The following is a 16,774-nucleotide window of genomic DNA, read 5'->3' on the forward strand; positions in this document are numbered from 1 at the left end:
AGACAGGGAGTGGCGGGATATTATGTCATGTCATGTCAATGTCTTCAAGGCCCACAGTGTTTTTCAATGCAGTTAAGATGGCGGCCAAAGGTAAATACTTTGCTGAGTTCAGCACAAATTGGTTTCACTATGAGTACTAAAGAGCATGTTTAGAAAGGAGGTGATAGACAGAAAAGGAGGAAAATATTGATTTTATTTAGTTTTTTCTTCTGTTCACTTGCTTTGCATTTTGTTTAATGATAAAAAACATTTATTTCACACATGCCTAAAACATTTGCACAGTACTGTATCTTAAATGGAACACGCAGTTAAATATTAGCATAGTTTGACATCATATCCCAATCATGTGACTCTGAATGTAGCCAGATATTTGTCTTTCAGCATTTCTCCGCACTCTCAGTCAATATAGCACTCATGCCAATAACCCATCCTCTATAATTCATTAGCCTAGGCTGCTTTCAAATGTTTCAGGAAACCAGATCCATATGCGCTAAGCTATTAGCAAATAGTTTTCAAAAACAATTTTCATATAGTAAAAACCCCAAACGTGAAAGGAGGACTATGCTTACATTACAGATGCAGTACCTCCATGCAAAAATATTGAAGACTACCCTGGCCGGCACCATATACATCCCTTAAAAGAAGACCGAGTGGAGCTTGTGCCCCAAACCACTTGTGCAATTACAAACCCTGTGTGGTAAAATTAGAAATATATTAGTAACCAGGCCACAATGACATAATTACAAAGCAGCGTTATACCCGATCCCGGTGGTAAAAAAGGATCAAGTGTCAGATTTATCGTAGTAATACAGACTAAAAATAATTTATATATATAGTATACCAATCCAGGGTCAAGTTGTAGCATATAAATATGAAATCGCAATCCTCACAGAAACTAGTGACAGGACAAATGCAGTTAGTATTGGAAATAACATATTCTGGACAATCCAATGCAAGATTCTAAGCAGAACTTTGTGGAATCAACTCGGCAAATGTAATTTGTCATCTGCCTTTTTTCATAAACAGCTTTTAATGCAGCATTAGAAACAACATTACTAGTACTGTTGGATGTCTCAAGCCGTTTATTAACTAGGAACAGTTATTTACCATGTGAGATAATAACTAATATCTGATAAAGCTTCTTTAAAGTTTCGGTTGTTTTTACTTAATTAAACATTCAAAGGAAATCATGAAATTACATTTCTGCTAAGTATTATTTGCTTAACATACTTGAGGTCTGCTACGTTGTGTCAGGGCGTTACTCTCAGGAATGGTCTTCATAAGCAACTCATGATCAGAAATGATAAAGTGACCCATGAGGGATGTAGGTTATCAATGCAGGATCTGAAAATGTAATTATGCCGCTATAATAATCATTAATTAGGAATCATTTAAATTATGCAGTTTATTTTTGGGCAACAGTTCGTAGGAATGATGTTTTTAAATTGGGCTTAATTAATCAAAAAAAAAAGCACAGCCTAAAGGTTGACCTCAAAATGTGCAAATACATTTGAGGTCTGTACAAGGCACTTAAAGGGGAAATATTCACACCACAACTTAGCAGATAACAAAAAGGCTGCTTATTAAGAACAGCCATGGTTCTTCAATATATGGACTGTAGACCACTGGACTGCTCTGCCTATGGAGGTAGTGACAAAAAAAATGGATTTATGTTCAGGGGTACACATATCAATTTTTCCTTGCAATTTTGGATAACTTAGAATGTTTGTGTCCTTTTTAACCAAGTATATAACGTAGAACCTAATCAAATACGGTCAATAACAGCAGTGCAATTATAGAAACATAGAATCTGGAGGCAGATAAGAGCAATTCGACTCATCCAGTCTGTCCATGGGGAGACTCTGACCTTAATCGGTCCATGGTCTCGTCTTAGATCCAGAATAGCCATATGCTTATCCCATGCATGTTTCAATTATCTTATTGTATTATCAATAATATAATTTAACCAGTCAAAATACTTCCTTTGCCACCTTTCTAATTATATTTAGGTTTGACTTAAAATGACTACATATGGAAAAGAAACACACAGAGCCAAACCACATGAATACAATACAAAAGGTAATCTTTATTCTTTTGGCTTGTTTGTAATGTAGTCAGCTGTATTTTAGGTAATAGCATTTTCCTGCATGCAATTCACAGTACACTACAAGGCATTAGTCTTGGAAAGCAAATTAATCTACATCGAACTTGTGCATGTATCCAAAACAGAACATAACGGAGATGACGTGGTGAGCAAAGTCAGGTCCATCTGTAAGAAACTTAGGTTAGTGATTCCTACAAAAGAGCTAAAACATTCCTGTGTAGCATGAACCAACAAAGATGGGATGATTCATTCGGACTATAGAAAGGATAATGCAAAATGAACAAATATTTGTAACTTTTTCAATTGGGGTTCATCCAGAAACAATTTGGTTTTAGGTGCCCCTGGTATGAAAAAGTTAAGACCCCCTGATTCAGGCAGTGTTCATGAATTCTGTCTTCGTATTTATTTCCCCCCTGCTGTTCCTATACTCCATCTTATTTAATACACGTGAGCTGTGGTCCCACTTTTATGTATTTCTATCCACATTCAGCATGTTAGAAAGAAACTAATAATAAAATAGGACATTTACAATTCTCTTATTTCACCTTTTATTTGTAAAGGTCTCAAATTAATTAGTGCTTTGCATGGGTAGTAACAAAAGTGACCACAACAGTAACCCTGAAGTTAAAATTCATCTCATCTCTTTATGTACAAAAATGCTGAAAAATAAAAATTAAATGAATATTTACAATATTTATATCATTTAAAAACTCTGTATACTTTAAAGCGATTTGCAACATAAAACAAGGAAACGTAAAGACAAAGAAGAAACAAAATGTGAACAATACATATATTAATATTTATAGCTGCAAACTATTATTTAACTCCTTCCCTGCCAGGGGTGGGGATCCCCAACTCCCTGTGATGCAGTGTAGGGGTTAATACCAAATTAGTGAGGTCTTGTTGAACAGTTTCATCCTACTTTACCATTGGTATATGGCTTTCCATATTAGGCTGCTGGACAGTGGAAAAAAAAGCACCACCAACCAAAAAAAAACCAAAACATCATATATTTAGTCCAGGCAATATAAACATGCATCTGTGATAACTTTCAAACTATTTATATTGGTACAGAATATTTCTATAATTTTCCAAAAGCTTGCAAACTACACATATTGTGGTACATATTTGATGCAATAAATATTGTGCCCAAGTCATTATTCTTTTGCTCAAAGATCCACCACAGGTTAAAATAACTATTTACATACCGTAACATAGGCATTTCCATTGGCTTGTACAATGTCAACCTTGCTGACAGCTGAAGATGACCAAAAACAATGAAGGGTAGAAGCTTTGCAAATTTTTTTATTTGATCAGATCATGTGGACACCTTTATTTTACACGATGATGAAAGCTGTGCCGCTTGGCCAGAGTTGGTCAATCTGGGCCTCTTCGGGTGTTGTTGAAGCCATCGTCTTCAGCCCATGACAGCTCATTAGATACAGGTCAACCAACTCATGTTCTAGGCACTGAAATGAGGTTTCCAGGAGCCAAGACGTGGCCTTTGATGTGTACGTTATGGGACCTTACAGGCACATATTAACTTTTTTTGTTTATGTGACACAGCATGAACAGTTAAGCACCTCAACATTTAGTGTCACATGATAATGTCTAGCTTTTTTTCTGTAGCTCTATGTTAATTTATCATGCATGACCTATGAGTCTAGCATGCTTTCATGCAATCAGGTTTATTCATATATGTTATAGAGAAAGATACCGTAGAACACCTGGTCCTCATACCTTTAAAGGTGTAACAGCCCCAACCCAACATAAAACCCACTTACAAAAATAGTCGCATATAATAGTAGAGAACCTATGAATTCAAAAAAATGATGAATCCATAAACATATAATCTGTAAACATATGGCAAATATGGCAGTTGAAATGCAAACAGTGAATACAAGTATTTTACTAAAGTGTTCAACACGCACACACAAAAAGTAAATAAAAAATACAGGTTTGCGTCCCAGAAAATGGTCCCCATCTCATACCATTTGAGTAGCCAATTTGAATATCCTCTATAGCAGTGTCAGCTGGGAGATACCCTTTAATTCTGCAGTTGCCAACAACACATTGGTATACAATGCATTGCCAGCCGAAGTAGTTAAAACAGTAGCCTCCAGTCAAAGATGCAAAGATCCATGAAGTCACTTCCTGACAGGGGGTCACTGTCTTTTTTTGTAGGCACTGACCATACATACATAGTTATAAGAACTGTCAGTTTGGCATAAATCTCTGAAATGAGTCCTGGTGACATAATAAAAATGTTCACAGGCTGTAAACAGATTGCCACAGAATTTATTTTTTATGCTCTCTGACGTCTTTGCCCCGGACTTCCTTCTCTACTTTGTCTTTTTCATGCTTTTCCTTGTCTGGTTTTGTAACACTGTCGTAAGATGGAGGAGACGTCGTTGAAGGTGTGAAATCTGCTTTCTCTGTTGTTGAGTTCCCATTTATTCTATCATTCAGCATGTCTTTCTTCATGACGTTGCCTTTCTGCTGATTGTACATAAAGGAAGCATGTTTTATTGTTTTCCTTAAAAGATATCTCCGGAAGCTGCGTTGAATAATAAGGGCCGACAATTCCTCTTGTTTCCTACGTAACGTGGATGTGATTGGCTCATAAGATACTTTGGAAGGATTAGATGCCATGAAACGTTCTTCCATTGGTTGTCGTAAGTTATCCATTTCATCTCCTTCACCCAACACACGTTTGGTAAAGGCAAACAAGATGTCAAGGCAGTGAATTCTGTCACCGCTTACCATTGGAAGATCCATAGCAATTAGCTGCACCTTGTTTGGTTTTGGTATACGGAGAGGTGGATCGAGGGCATCTGCAAAATCAGTCAGCTTACTATATTGTATAAACTGAGATGCATTTGGATCAAACTTTTCCCAAACCTCATAGAACCTTTCAAAGTCATCCTCCCCAAGCGGTTCTGCGCTTTCTTCTGTAGCAACACTAAAGTTTTCCAGAATAACAGCAATATACATGTTTACCACGACCAAGAAAGATATGATGATATAACTGACAAAAAAGAAGATCCCGACTGATGGATTTCCACAATCTCCTCTAACAGAGCTTCCCGGGTGTTCAGCTTCTGGGTCACAGTCTGGCGCCCCGCTATTAAGAATTGGTGACAACAACCCGTCCCACCCAGCAGACGTTGTAATTTGGAACAAGCAGATCATACTGTTGCCAAAAGTTTCAAAGTTGAACATATCATCGATTCCAGCTTCTTTCTTAACGTAGGCAAAGTTGGACATTCCGAAAATGGCGTAAATGAACATCACAAGAAAAAGTAATAAACCAATGTTGAACAATGCAGGAAGTGACATCATCAATGCAAACAACAAAGTACGGATTCCTTTGGCTCCCTTAATAAGACGGAGGATACGACCAATTCTGGCCAGTCTTATAACTCTGAACAAGGTAGGTGACACAAAGTATTTTTCAATAAGGTCAGCTAGAAACATTCCTGCAGAGAATAAATGGACAAAAGACAAATGTATGTAAAAATGTAGATGTGGATTTGTGTAAAAAATAATACATTCTTTGCTAAGTGGATATCAAGTAACAACTTATAGGTTAAAACTAAGATTAAGCCACATAAAAGTGTAATAAAAACCACACTAAACAAGATTATCCTATACTATATTTTAAATAGGACCCTTATATGAGTTGCTTGAGTTGACTTGTTTGGAAACAACAAATCCACTTAATATTTTACTTTTGCAAACATTCATGGCGATATACATACCTACGATAGAGAGGATGACGACAACAAAATCAAATATGTTCCAACCCATAGTGAAGTAATAATGACGCAGGGAAACCAGCTTGAGGATGCACTCCCCAGTAAACAGTACAATGAAAACTGCATTGATCCAGTACAAGTAGTTTTCCATTTCATCAGTCTGGTCATCTGTTTCAATCATCATCGTTACCATGTTCAAACAGATGAGAACCATGATGGTGATGTCAAATGGTTGTTGGGAAACAAAATCAAAGACCGCACCCTGGAATTTGTTCTGAAAAGCAAAACATTAAGGCACAATTTAGTTTCGCGTTGATTGCATTAAACCCCACTGCCTCTCTGCTCTTTCAGTGCAACATTAGTTACATTTTAATAGGAAACAAAATATTTGTTAATTAAACAAATATGACAATTTTTCTCTTAAAGTATCAAAACTAACAAATTAAAATATGACTAAGTGAAATTATAACCTCTGTCAGACACAGCATCATTACGTAAGCCCATAAAATATATATGTATCCCAAAAAACGGCCAATATGGCAACCGTAGGACTTATTGAATCCAACAAATATCGGCATTTTTTATTCCAAATCACAATAACATTTTAGACCTTTCACTAGAATCACGCTTGTATATAACCACCACTATCTGTTTGGATAATATTATGTTATGCTATATGATATATGATATGATATGTATTATATACTGACATCTGTTTGGTATTTTTTTAGCAAACTATACAAATAAAAGTTATTTATAGTTTGCCTCTGTTTGTGAAAAATTGAATATCCTGTATTAAAGGGAGTGTTTAGCAAAATATGCAGGTGAAACCCTGTCTTGTTAAACAAATTACTATTTGAGTACCATAGTAACTTGCAAAGCACTATAGTGAAATACCCTGGGCCCTCAAACGGTTAACCAAGATGCAAAGAAGCTTTGCCGCTACAACAGCTTCCACTCTTCTGGGAAGGCTTTCCACAATATTGTGGAGTATTTCGGTGGGAATTTGCACCCATTCATCCAGTAGATTATTTGTGAGGGCAGGCACTGATGTTGGATGAGAAGGCCTGGCTCGGTTCATCCCAAGGGTGTTCGATGGGGTTGAGGTCAGGGCTATGTGCGGCCGGTCAAGTTCTTCCACACCAAACTCATCCAACCATGTCTTTATGGACCTTGCTTTGTGCGCTGAGGCACAGTCATGCTGGAATAGTAAAGAGCCTTCCCCAAACTGTTCCCACAAAGTTAAAAGCATACTATTGTCCAAAATGTCTTAGTAGGCTGAAGGAGTGGTGTTTCTGCTTCTCTTTAGGTCTAAACCAAGGCTCCAGTCCACAACTCACATTAAAGGATTGGAGTTTTGCAGCTCTGGTCTAAGATATCCCAGCACCTATGTTTTGGTTAAACTAAGCCTACAGGAACACCTGGTACATATATTGATTAAACAGCACTACCATGTAACTAGTTACCAAAATAGTTAACACAGTTTGTAACATTAGTGTTAGTACGTGTACTTTACATACTTTACAGGTATTCTTGGTCTTATTTATAACTAACTGTAGCAACATATACATTCACATGCTTCAGCCTCACAACGCTGTATTTCAGGAATTATTTATTGTAAGAATACTGTATCTATCTGTATTAAACATAATGATTTAAACGGAATCTCTACCTCGGGCCGTGGAACAGGCTTTTGCGGTTTCTTAGATCCCAGCTTCTTCATAGCATTGTAGTATTTCTTTTGCTCTTCTGTCATGAAGATGTCTTGACCTCCGAATTATAGGGGGAAAAAAATCAAAACTGGTTACAATAATGATTCCAATAAAGCCGAGTCAACCGATTCACAGATCTTCATGAGACAAATAATAAAATGTTAACGTATTATTTCCATTCCAATTTTCTGTGTAGAAACTTTAAAAGCGCTTACTCGGTACTGATTATAACATCCATTATATCGCTTATGCAAATATCCTTTAAACAATAATTTCATTATTCAATACTTATCTTTTTCTTTTGTTGATTGAAGTTGTCAATGATGACACCAATAAAAAGGTTTAAGGTGAAAAATGATCCAAATATGATAAAAATAACAAAGTAAAGATACATATACATATTGTCTTCGTATTTAGGCTGTTCTTCTTGCTGAAAATGAATAAAACGTGGGTCAGGAATGTTACATCTATCGCTCTATAAAGTAAAGTCAATCTATTTATCGATCTATTGCTACATACTGCAGGATAGATTTGCCTGTTGGATTGGAAATGTGTTGTATAAATTATATTACAAAACTACTCTATAAACTATGTGTCACGGCATTAAAATACAAGGTCATGTTTATGATGAAATAATGTAATTTTCACTAAAACAGTGCAAAAGCTGTCTGGGTATTGGCTGACATGTTAAAATCTGAAACACATATATTCTGTATCCTTAGTAACAAACGCATCTATCCTAGCGGCATGTAACAAGCTGATTAAAGGAGTCGGTGCTCTTCAAATTGAAAGTGTCATGTACAAACCTTTCTTGAGTCCACTGCAGCATACATGATGTCCATCCATCCTTTAAATGTTGCCTGTGAGATAGGGGTTTGATTAAAAGTATAATTTTGTAAAAAACAAAAAAAAAGTATAATCAATGCATTCCAACACATTTTTTCACCTTGGATAACCAGAACTATCCATAATTGTTTCTATTTTTACAAATTTTGGACTACCAAATAAATGTACTTTATGCATTTTTAAATTTACTAGATTTACAGTTACTTAACCCAATGTCCCCAGAGGTTTACTCAATTTGCAGTTTATGATGATGATAACTTCTAACAAATACATTTTTCTCGGCAAAACCCTTAAAATAGCAGGCTTTGTAAATACTAAATAACTTGGGACTAGCCACATGCCACCATAATTGGCCCACAGCCCTGGCACCCACTAGATCTAGCAGAAATAATCGTCTTGACTATTTAAACTGATAAATTCTATAGACACCGTATAACCGTATATCTTACCACTTGAAGCAAAGCAAGGTATCCAAATCCAACGTTATCGAAGTTCACTTTAACATTCTTCCATCGGACCGTCTCATTATTACTTATTAGATCCATACACATGCTCTTGTTGTTGACTTTAGAGGTTGAAAATAGTTCATCGTCTGTGACGTTGACACAGTAACCATATTTGCCAGCAAACAGGTTTACTCCCATTATGCTAAAAATTAGCCAAAATATAAGACAAACCAGGAGCACGTTCATGATGGATGGAATAGCTCCTATTAGGGCATTCACAACCACCTAATTCAAAACAGTAAAAAAAAATAAAAAAAGGGAAAAAAATATTAGTATCAATTGGTGTGAGATAATTGAACGTGAAAAATGAAACATTGAAATGAACACAATGTTGCACGGAATGAAAGGCGCAAAGAGTAAAAATAAAGTATAATAAAAAAAAACATTAAGACTATCCTATTCTAAATTCACATTTGAGTGTCAGGGTCGTGCATGGCACATCGCCAAGCAGTATCTGAGATGCACACCTTTCTTACACTCAAACGATTTATGGATCAATGGAAATAATAAATAACATAAAGATGGAAAAAAACAGAACAGGAACAAAAAGGAAAAAAAAAGAAAAACCTGCAAGAGGCATGGAGGAAACCTGAGCAGTTATGCATGCTAAAGAGAAGAAAAATTGAATATTAACTAATATAATCTAAACATACTAGGTAAACATGGGCCATTTGCTAAAACATACAATGATGATGTATGGAAAGATGATGATGGAAGGATGAATAGAAAAAAGAGAATGTGGTACAAAAAAACATGCAATGACTTAATTGTAAATGCTGGCACCCTCTAATGCAAGCAATACCATGACATGAATCATTCCCAATTGGTTTAATTAATAGCCTTTTTTATGGTGATCAAAGCCAGGCAGTCGGTAAAAGGTGTATTCACTAAGACTATCATTCCATTATATGCATGAAAACGTCCTTAGTAAATAGAAGTTATTTAGTAATGTATTGCATTATGCTTAATTTCAAACTTCAGTCTTAAGCCATCATGAACCTGGACATCATAAACTTGGACATAATTTGAGGATGAATAAGTATTATTTTTGGAAATAAATGATTTTGCTTTAGTATTAGTTTTATGGCACTAAACCTGCTTGTGTCTTGGTGAACATGTGAAATAAATTGACAGCTTGTTTGTAGTGGAATATTTTTGATTCTCTACTGCCACGGTCCATGTTGGACGTCAAATGACCAAATGTGATAGTACAGTAACAAGAGGCAGCAGCTAGAAAGCACATTGTTAAATGAAAATGGTACATCAATGAGATTGAAAATGAAGTTCACTAATATTTTATTTTAATATATTAATGTTTTAGTAACAAAAATGTAAGTAGGGACATGTTCATGTCTTCTGGTGGCTATAATTAAAGGTGTTTGGTATGAAGAGGAATGTGTACAGTGGTGATATTAAGTACTTACTGCGGCAATGCAAGTTCTTGAGATAAGTATTTTAAAGAGAGGAAATCACAGAAAGTCTTGCTGGTATCCTGCTCATAAAACCATCAGCCTTAAGTTAAATGAAATGTAAAGAAAATCTCAAAATTCATTTGTGTTTGAACAAGTTGCGATTAAAGTGGTTTGTGTTGCAAGGCAGGAAAAAAAAAATGACAGCTCTCACAAGACTTTGGTGTCCTCGTGTTTGAGAAGCAAATGCTGTCTTTATGGAAGCCTTGAAACTCAAACTAAAGAAATGTTGGCCCGTTGCTCAACAAACCACATATAGAAAGGCCATATACAATCCAACGATTCCCTGCAGTCATGCTCCAACTTCTTTTATTGGGAAAACTTGTGGTCAAGTACAGAATATGATGATGTCACTAAAGCTTGGGGATATAAATGACGTTAAATTCCATTAAATATGAATTGAAGTTGGATCAATATTAACTCTAAGACTTAACTAGGTATTATGTAAGTCAGCCTTTCTTGTGGGGGCCTTTTTAGCATTTTCTTGTATCTACCCTGATGAAGTCCTTGTAACAGACATATGAGAACCTTAGTATTTTCTGTTCCGTGTATTCAGAATACATGTTTTGAGAGGGCAGAGGTGCTCCCTAGGGCAGACCGTTACTCAGCTAAAACTCATATTTTAGTGGACTGGTTGAAGTTTTCTCAACAATACCAGGTTTTTCTTTTTTGTCCCTGGTTGATACACCATCATATCTACATGGGTATAACCATACTGGAAAATAGCTAATATAGGGGCAAGATCCACGGAATGAAATCTCTCATATCAAAAATAATTTAAATATTAAACGCTGAGGCAATATACGTAGCCTCTGCGTCTGGTAGGGACTTTTTCATGATACACTTCATTTTTAAAGGGACATTCCAGATTTCTTGTGGTAGTAGAGCTCCTTCGACATTTTATAAACTTTGAGGGTCATCTATTAATAGTCATTCTGGTGCAGTGTTTGAAATGAGTTGCTGTCACTACAGAGACCAAGTAATTGATTTTGGGTGAGGGGGCCCAAGGGGAAGTTGCTGGGGACCCCTAAGGTAAGCCTGAGCTCAGGTCGGTTGTAGCAAAAATTTGATGAATGTTAATGAATTCCTAATGCATAGATATCCTAATATATTTAAGTTCATCTAGTTTAATGGGTTTCTGTATCTTGTCCATCCATATAATGAGCAGACACACAATAAAATGTATTATCAAGTGTAACATTTAAAAAAAAAATGGGCACCAGAGCCTGGCTTCGGGAGGGGCACACACAGACTTAGACACTAACGCACACATCCAGACACTCACACTAACACACAGACACACACACTAACAGACTTAGACACTAACGCACACATCCAGACACTCACACTAACACAACTAGACTTTCAACACAGAACCAGATACTCATACTAACACACATGCAGACACTCACACATACACACTTACACTAGCATACCCCACACACACTAATATGACCACATACACGAAAATACCCAAACACAATCATTCACTAACATACAAAAACCACACACAAAAGTGCTAACATACCCAGAAACACACACTAGTGAGTAGAGCGTATATTATAAGGACATTAAAAAATAAGAGTCAAAGATTTGTATGACACTGTGTGGGTTGTGGAAGTACATATATGTGCAATGAGGCAAGTTTCTGATTATGGTAGACTGTTACAATTTGTTAACATTACCAGTCTTTACTGGTATTGAATATTTTTACATCAGAACCAATTTATTCAATTTCATTTTAATTGGACTGGAAGTTTGAAATACAAAAAGTCAAAGAGCATTCAAGTGGGCATGCATATCTGACAGTTCAACTTTAATTTTTTTAAAGTTGGGTTGTCCTGTTTCTTTTTCAAAGTCAAGCAGTGTTGAAACAAGCTTATGTGTTCCTTGTAAATTAATGCATGCATTCATAAAATATTTCTTCAGATTAGTTTGATTTACTTATTTTTTCTCCCTAAAAATACCAAACCTATAAGTGGCAACCCCAATCTTTACCAGGTTAATGAGGTTTATAAAGGAAGCAGGGAATTTATTTATTACGTTGTAGTAGTTGGGGTTGTTTTTATTCGTTGGATTTAAATCTAGAAATGGTGAAAAAATATCAGGGAAGTAAATCATAGAGCTTGTTTAACTATTTTAAAAACAACTGCAAAACTTCAATGTTTTTATATGTTTTAATAGTTAACTGGAATCTAATCATTGGTAATTTGTAGAATTTATTGCATACAAAATGAGATTTTGCATGTTTTTATTTTCTGAGACTGACACAAGAAAGAGTTGAATAGAAATAGATTGTAGACATGTCATTGGGCATTACATTGGTGTAATATTGCTTTATATTAAGCTAATGTTAATAATTTAGTACATTTTTATAATTAACTATAAATAATATAACTATAATTAGGCCATAGAATGTCATACAATATTTACTACTCAATTTTTGCAAATTTACCAATTATGTACCATAGTTATAAAATAATTATAAAAAGATTTTAATATACCTGACACATCTATCTACAATTTATGGAAAAACATTGTTACTGTTCAATCGTTAACTCTTTCAAAGTTAGTTTAGAAGGAGTTTTGAAAGATTTACTCTCAAATCTTACTGATGAGATTTTTTTTTTCTATATTTTGAGGACACTTAGAAAGGAGTGTGTTTTATACACATTCATTATACATCCATGACACACAATCTTGTGTGTCAGTCAACAGAATTCATCTAAAAGTATACTATACACTCCCTATTTAGTGACAATATTGTAACATGTAAAATGTTTCATTACTTCAAAGTATTGTTAGGGTGAATACTGACAATGCATCCATGCATTTGATGACAATACAAACTCCATTATAGCCTGTAGGCTTTATTATTATATTAATGGGTCTATTAAACAGAAATATTTCATGATGTGCATGATTTACTGTTTTCCATATGGGGAAGATGGTTGTTTAATGTTTAAACTTGGGCTCTAACTTTCACGCATGATTACAAATTAGTGTTAAGAGGAAATCCTTCACCTTTATATAATTTTGCCCTAAAACTGGGGCCTCGTTTTGAACTGATTTTTAGAGACAATGGCAACTTAAGGGAACAAGCGTTTGTTTTCAGTACTTGGGTGTGGTATTGTTTCTTCCACTCTTTTATTCTTGCATGTTTACTTTACATTTCAATAAAAAAAAGACGAAAGCTGGAAACTACAATGGTGGATATGTTTTATTTGGACCAATCATTGAGAGGAGGTGTTATAGGGGGACTAGTTAGAATTTGTAGATTAATTTAACAAAAAAAAAATGGTTAAAGGGTAAAATTACATGTAAATAACTATTATTTCATTATGTGAAAATAGGTTTTCATTTGTTTGTTGGATGTTTTTATTAGGCAGCTACTTGAAGTTTATTATGGGATAGACATAAAAGGGGTATAAAACTGTAAACCCATGATTATGGGATTTCTGTTGAATAGACTCATATGAAGAAAAGCTAGTACAAGTGACAGCATATGGTTTTTGCAATGTGCTAAAGCATTTGACCCCCATACAATATCTGTTAGTGATAAACAGTAGGTATGAGGTTATTGCAGCCTTTCATAATGGATTAATCATTCCTTATGCTTTTTACACATGCATGATTTCATTTTCTCTATGCATGCATTTCACATTCTTTTATGTGATCTTACCCTCATCCCTTCAAACCGTGAGAGGGCCCTCAGAGGTCTCAATGCCCTTAGTGTCCTAAGGGACTTTATAGCCCCTAATTCTGAGTAGCCCAAGGCATTAGCTACTAAGCTAACCAAAGAGACCTACACAAAAACAAAAAAGTAATAGTCTCATTGGTCATCTTTATTCTCTATACATACATTTACTGCATCAAGCACATAGGAGTTTGGTACAAAGATGCTCCTTGATTTTCTTCATCTTCATCCTAAACCTAGGAGAGATCTTTAAAAGAGGTTAGAGAATAATGGTTATCGCAGCACCCGAAGAGACCTGGTAGTTTTAACACTGCAATCTTATTCTCCTATTTTTTCCCCTAGAGCTTCAGTTTCAGGTGAAAGAAAAGTAAGGCCAAGTAAGAAAAAAAGCAAAAAAAGAAAAATTTAGATCAGAAGGTCCTAGGTCGCAGTCTACTGGGCTTACCCTTATTCCTTCAAATCTTGACAATGCGCGCAGAGGCCTCAATGCCCTCAAGGTCCTTAGAGATTTAATAGCAGTTAGTTGATCATACTGGAGTGCCCCAGCCAAAAGGGATATGATTGAAATCTGTTCAGAATTAATGGCATTGTTAATCAAAACCTGTAAAAATCCTACTATATGGCTTGTGCGTGAGCAAGAGGGTAGAACCTTTCACCATCCAGCTGGTATGTGGCCAACCACTCCTCTCATCATTGGTTGAGATGCTATTCATCAACAGATAGATGGTAACAGGTTTACCACCCTGCTCAGTGATGTTGTAAATTAATCGGCTATTTATTTGCAACCATAGTGCAAGTTTTTTAGATTGCCAAATCTGGGAAATTGAAGCAGGCCAGAAAACATCTGATTTCAAATGATTTTTGATATCAGTCTTTGATTTAGAAATCTATATGATATCCGTGGGCTAATATCTAGACCTCTTTTTATGTAATTGCCAGCATTAAACAATATAATATAAAAGGAACAAGAACTTCTATTACTCAGTATGAGCTCATCCTCCGTTCCTTCCTCATATATCATCTTAACAATCTATTAATGTCATAATTTCATCTCTTGCAAATGCATTTTAACATTTCCCTCTGCTTCTCAGACATAATCCTTGTTATAATCTGCTACCCATATGTGTAAATACTTTTAAACCTAAACTTTAACATGATTCATAGTTGAATTATATGATTAATTAGATTTAAATCGTGTTTTGTGCCAGTATGCCTTAATATGTGTGAATGATTTTATATGTTTTGTATCTGATCCATTTTAATGTTGTGGTTAGTTTTTGTCTTCCTCTTGTAACAATGCAACAATATTTAGGAGAGAGAATGCTGGACACCATATGCAACTTTAAGTATAGTTCCAAGGTATTTCAAATTTCAATTACTTTATTAGAGCCAAGTTTGTAGGTCCATCTGAGAAATATGGGGAACCTAAAGCAACAATTTTACAACTGAAATCATGTCTGCTGAAAACAAAACATAAAACCAAAGCCAAAATACATAATATCTAAATATATTAATGCTTTTCAACAGAAGCAAAAAAAAAAAAGAATAGAAAAATGGAGTTAATCAAATTTTGTCACATATAATGGGTAATATTTCAAGTATCGGTTATTAAAAGAAAGTTCTTTGAAGGTTTTAAAAGTTAATTTGGGATCGCTACTAAAAATACTGACAACATATTCACACAAACAAGCACAATATCTATATAAACATCAGTGTCACATATCGATAACTTCATCATAATGTACGGACATATTTTATAACATATTAATAAACATAAACTGTGTCTTTTTTAGTATGGCTTATGAGTGCTCGATAACCAATGGGAACAGACCTGAGAACAGTGAATTCTCGCAAATATGATACGATATACAATTCAGAAAGCTATAAGTCATACTGGTTTATCGATGACATATATGCAAAATATTTTGCTAAATGACAAACAATACGCACATTTAGCTTTAAAATAAATATTTATTTTTAAACTTCTAAACACCTTTTTCATTTTGCTAAATATACTTTTTCAGATAAATTCTCATTGGTATAATGTATTTAATTGTTTAGATTAAGTAAAGGTGCTCTGGCATTCCACAGAATACAGATAGTATGCACAAATATTAAATCTCATAATATGCCATAATATATATATATATATATATATGTATATAAACTCTGTTCTCTTGTTCTAGCAGACTACAATAAAGTTACTTAAAAAATGATTACTTTTTAACAAATTACAAAACATTTGAATCTCTGAAAATAACATTTGACCACTTCCCTATAAAAAAGGTTAATGTACAATGTATATATTTTATATTAAATATACATTTGCTTACAACAATAATACTATGTTATTTAATTTAGAAAATATATGTAAATATATATTTGTATATTAATGTAAATATTAATTAGCAAAAGGTGTCAAGTTGTGTTTTTATTAGGGCGTATCTAAATGTTTTACCTAACAAAACAGAATGATGGTTTTGGGTAAAATATGTTATTTAAAGAAGTAGCATTCCCATCATTTCAATTTCTTTCTTTGCATACACTTGCCAAGTGCCACATTGACATGTAAGATTACCAATACTTATGTATAATAAATAAGATTATGAAAGCAACATACACATTGTTATACCATTTAACAAAAAAACCCATAACTGTATTATTTAACTGGTCAAGCTTATT

At 34.6% G+C, this 16,774-nt stretch overlaps 1 protein-coding gene across 1 annotated transcript in view; it reads right to left on the bottom strand.

Annotated features, from left to right (window-relative positions):
• Positions 1–2,066: 2,066 nt before the first annotated feature.
• The window catches only part of LOC128501557 (sodium channel protein type 2 subunit alpha-like), a 57,593-nt gene continuing 42,885 nt past the window's right edge, over positions 2,067–16,774 (bottom strand). The window contains 7 exon segments of the mRNA XM_053471086.1: positions 2,067–5,583; positions 5,866–6,136; positions 7,535–7,662; positions 7,863–8,004; positions 8,381–8,434; positions 8,870–9,151; positions 14,078–14,200. Of these exon segments, the coding sequence (XP_053327061.1) occupies positions 4,403–5,583; positions 5,866–6,136; positions 7,535–7,662; positions 7,863–8,004; positions 8,381–8,434; positions 8,870–9,151; positions 14,078–14,200 (2,181 nt within the window). The 3' untranslated portion in view covers positions 2,067–4,402.

Source organism: Spea bombifrons, chromosome 7 (genome assembly GCF_027358695.1).
Source record: "Spea bombifrons isolate aSpeBom1 chromosome 7, aSpeBom1.2.pri, whole genome shotgun sequence".
NCBI classification, from domain to species: domain Eukaryota; kingdom Metazoa; phylum Chordata; class Amphibia; order Anura; family Pelobatidae; genus Spea; species Spea bombifrons.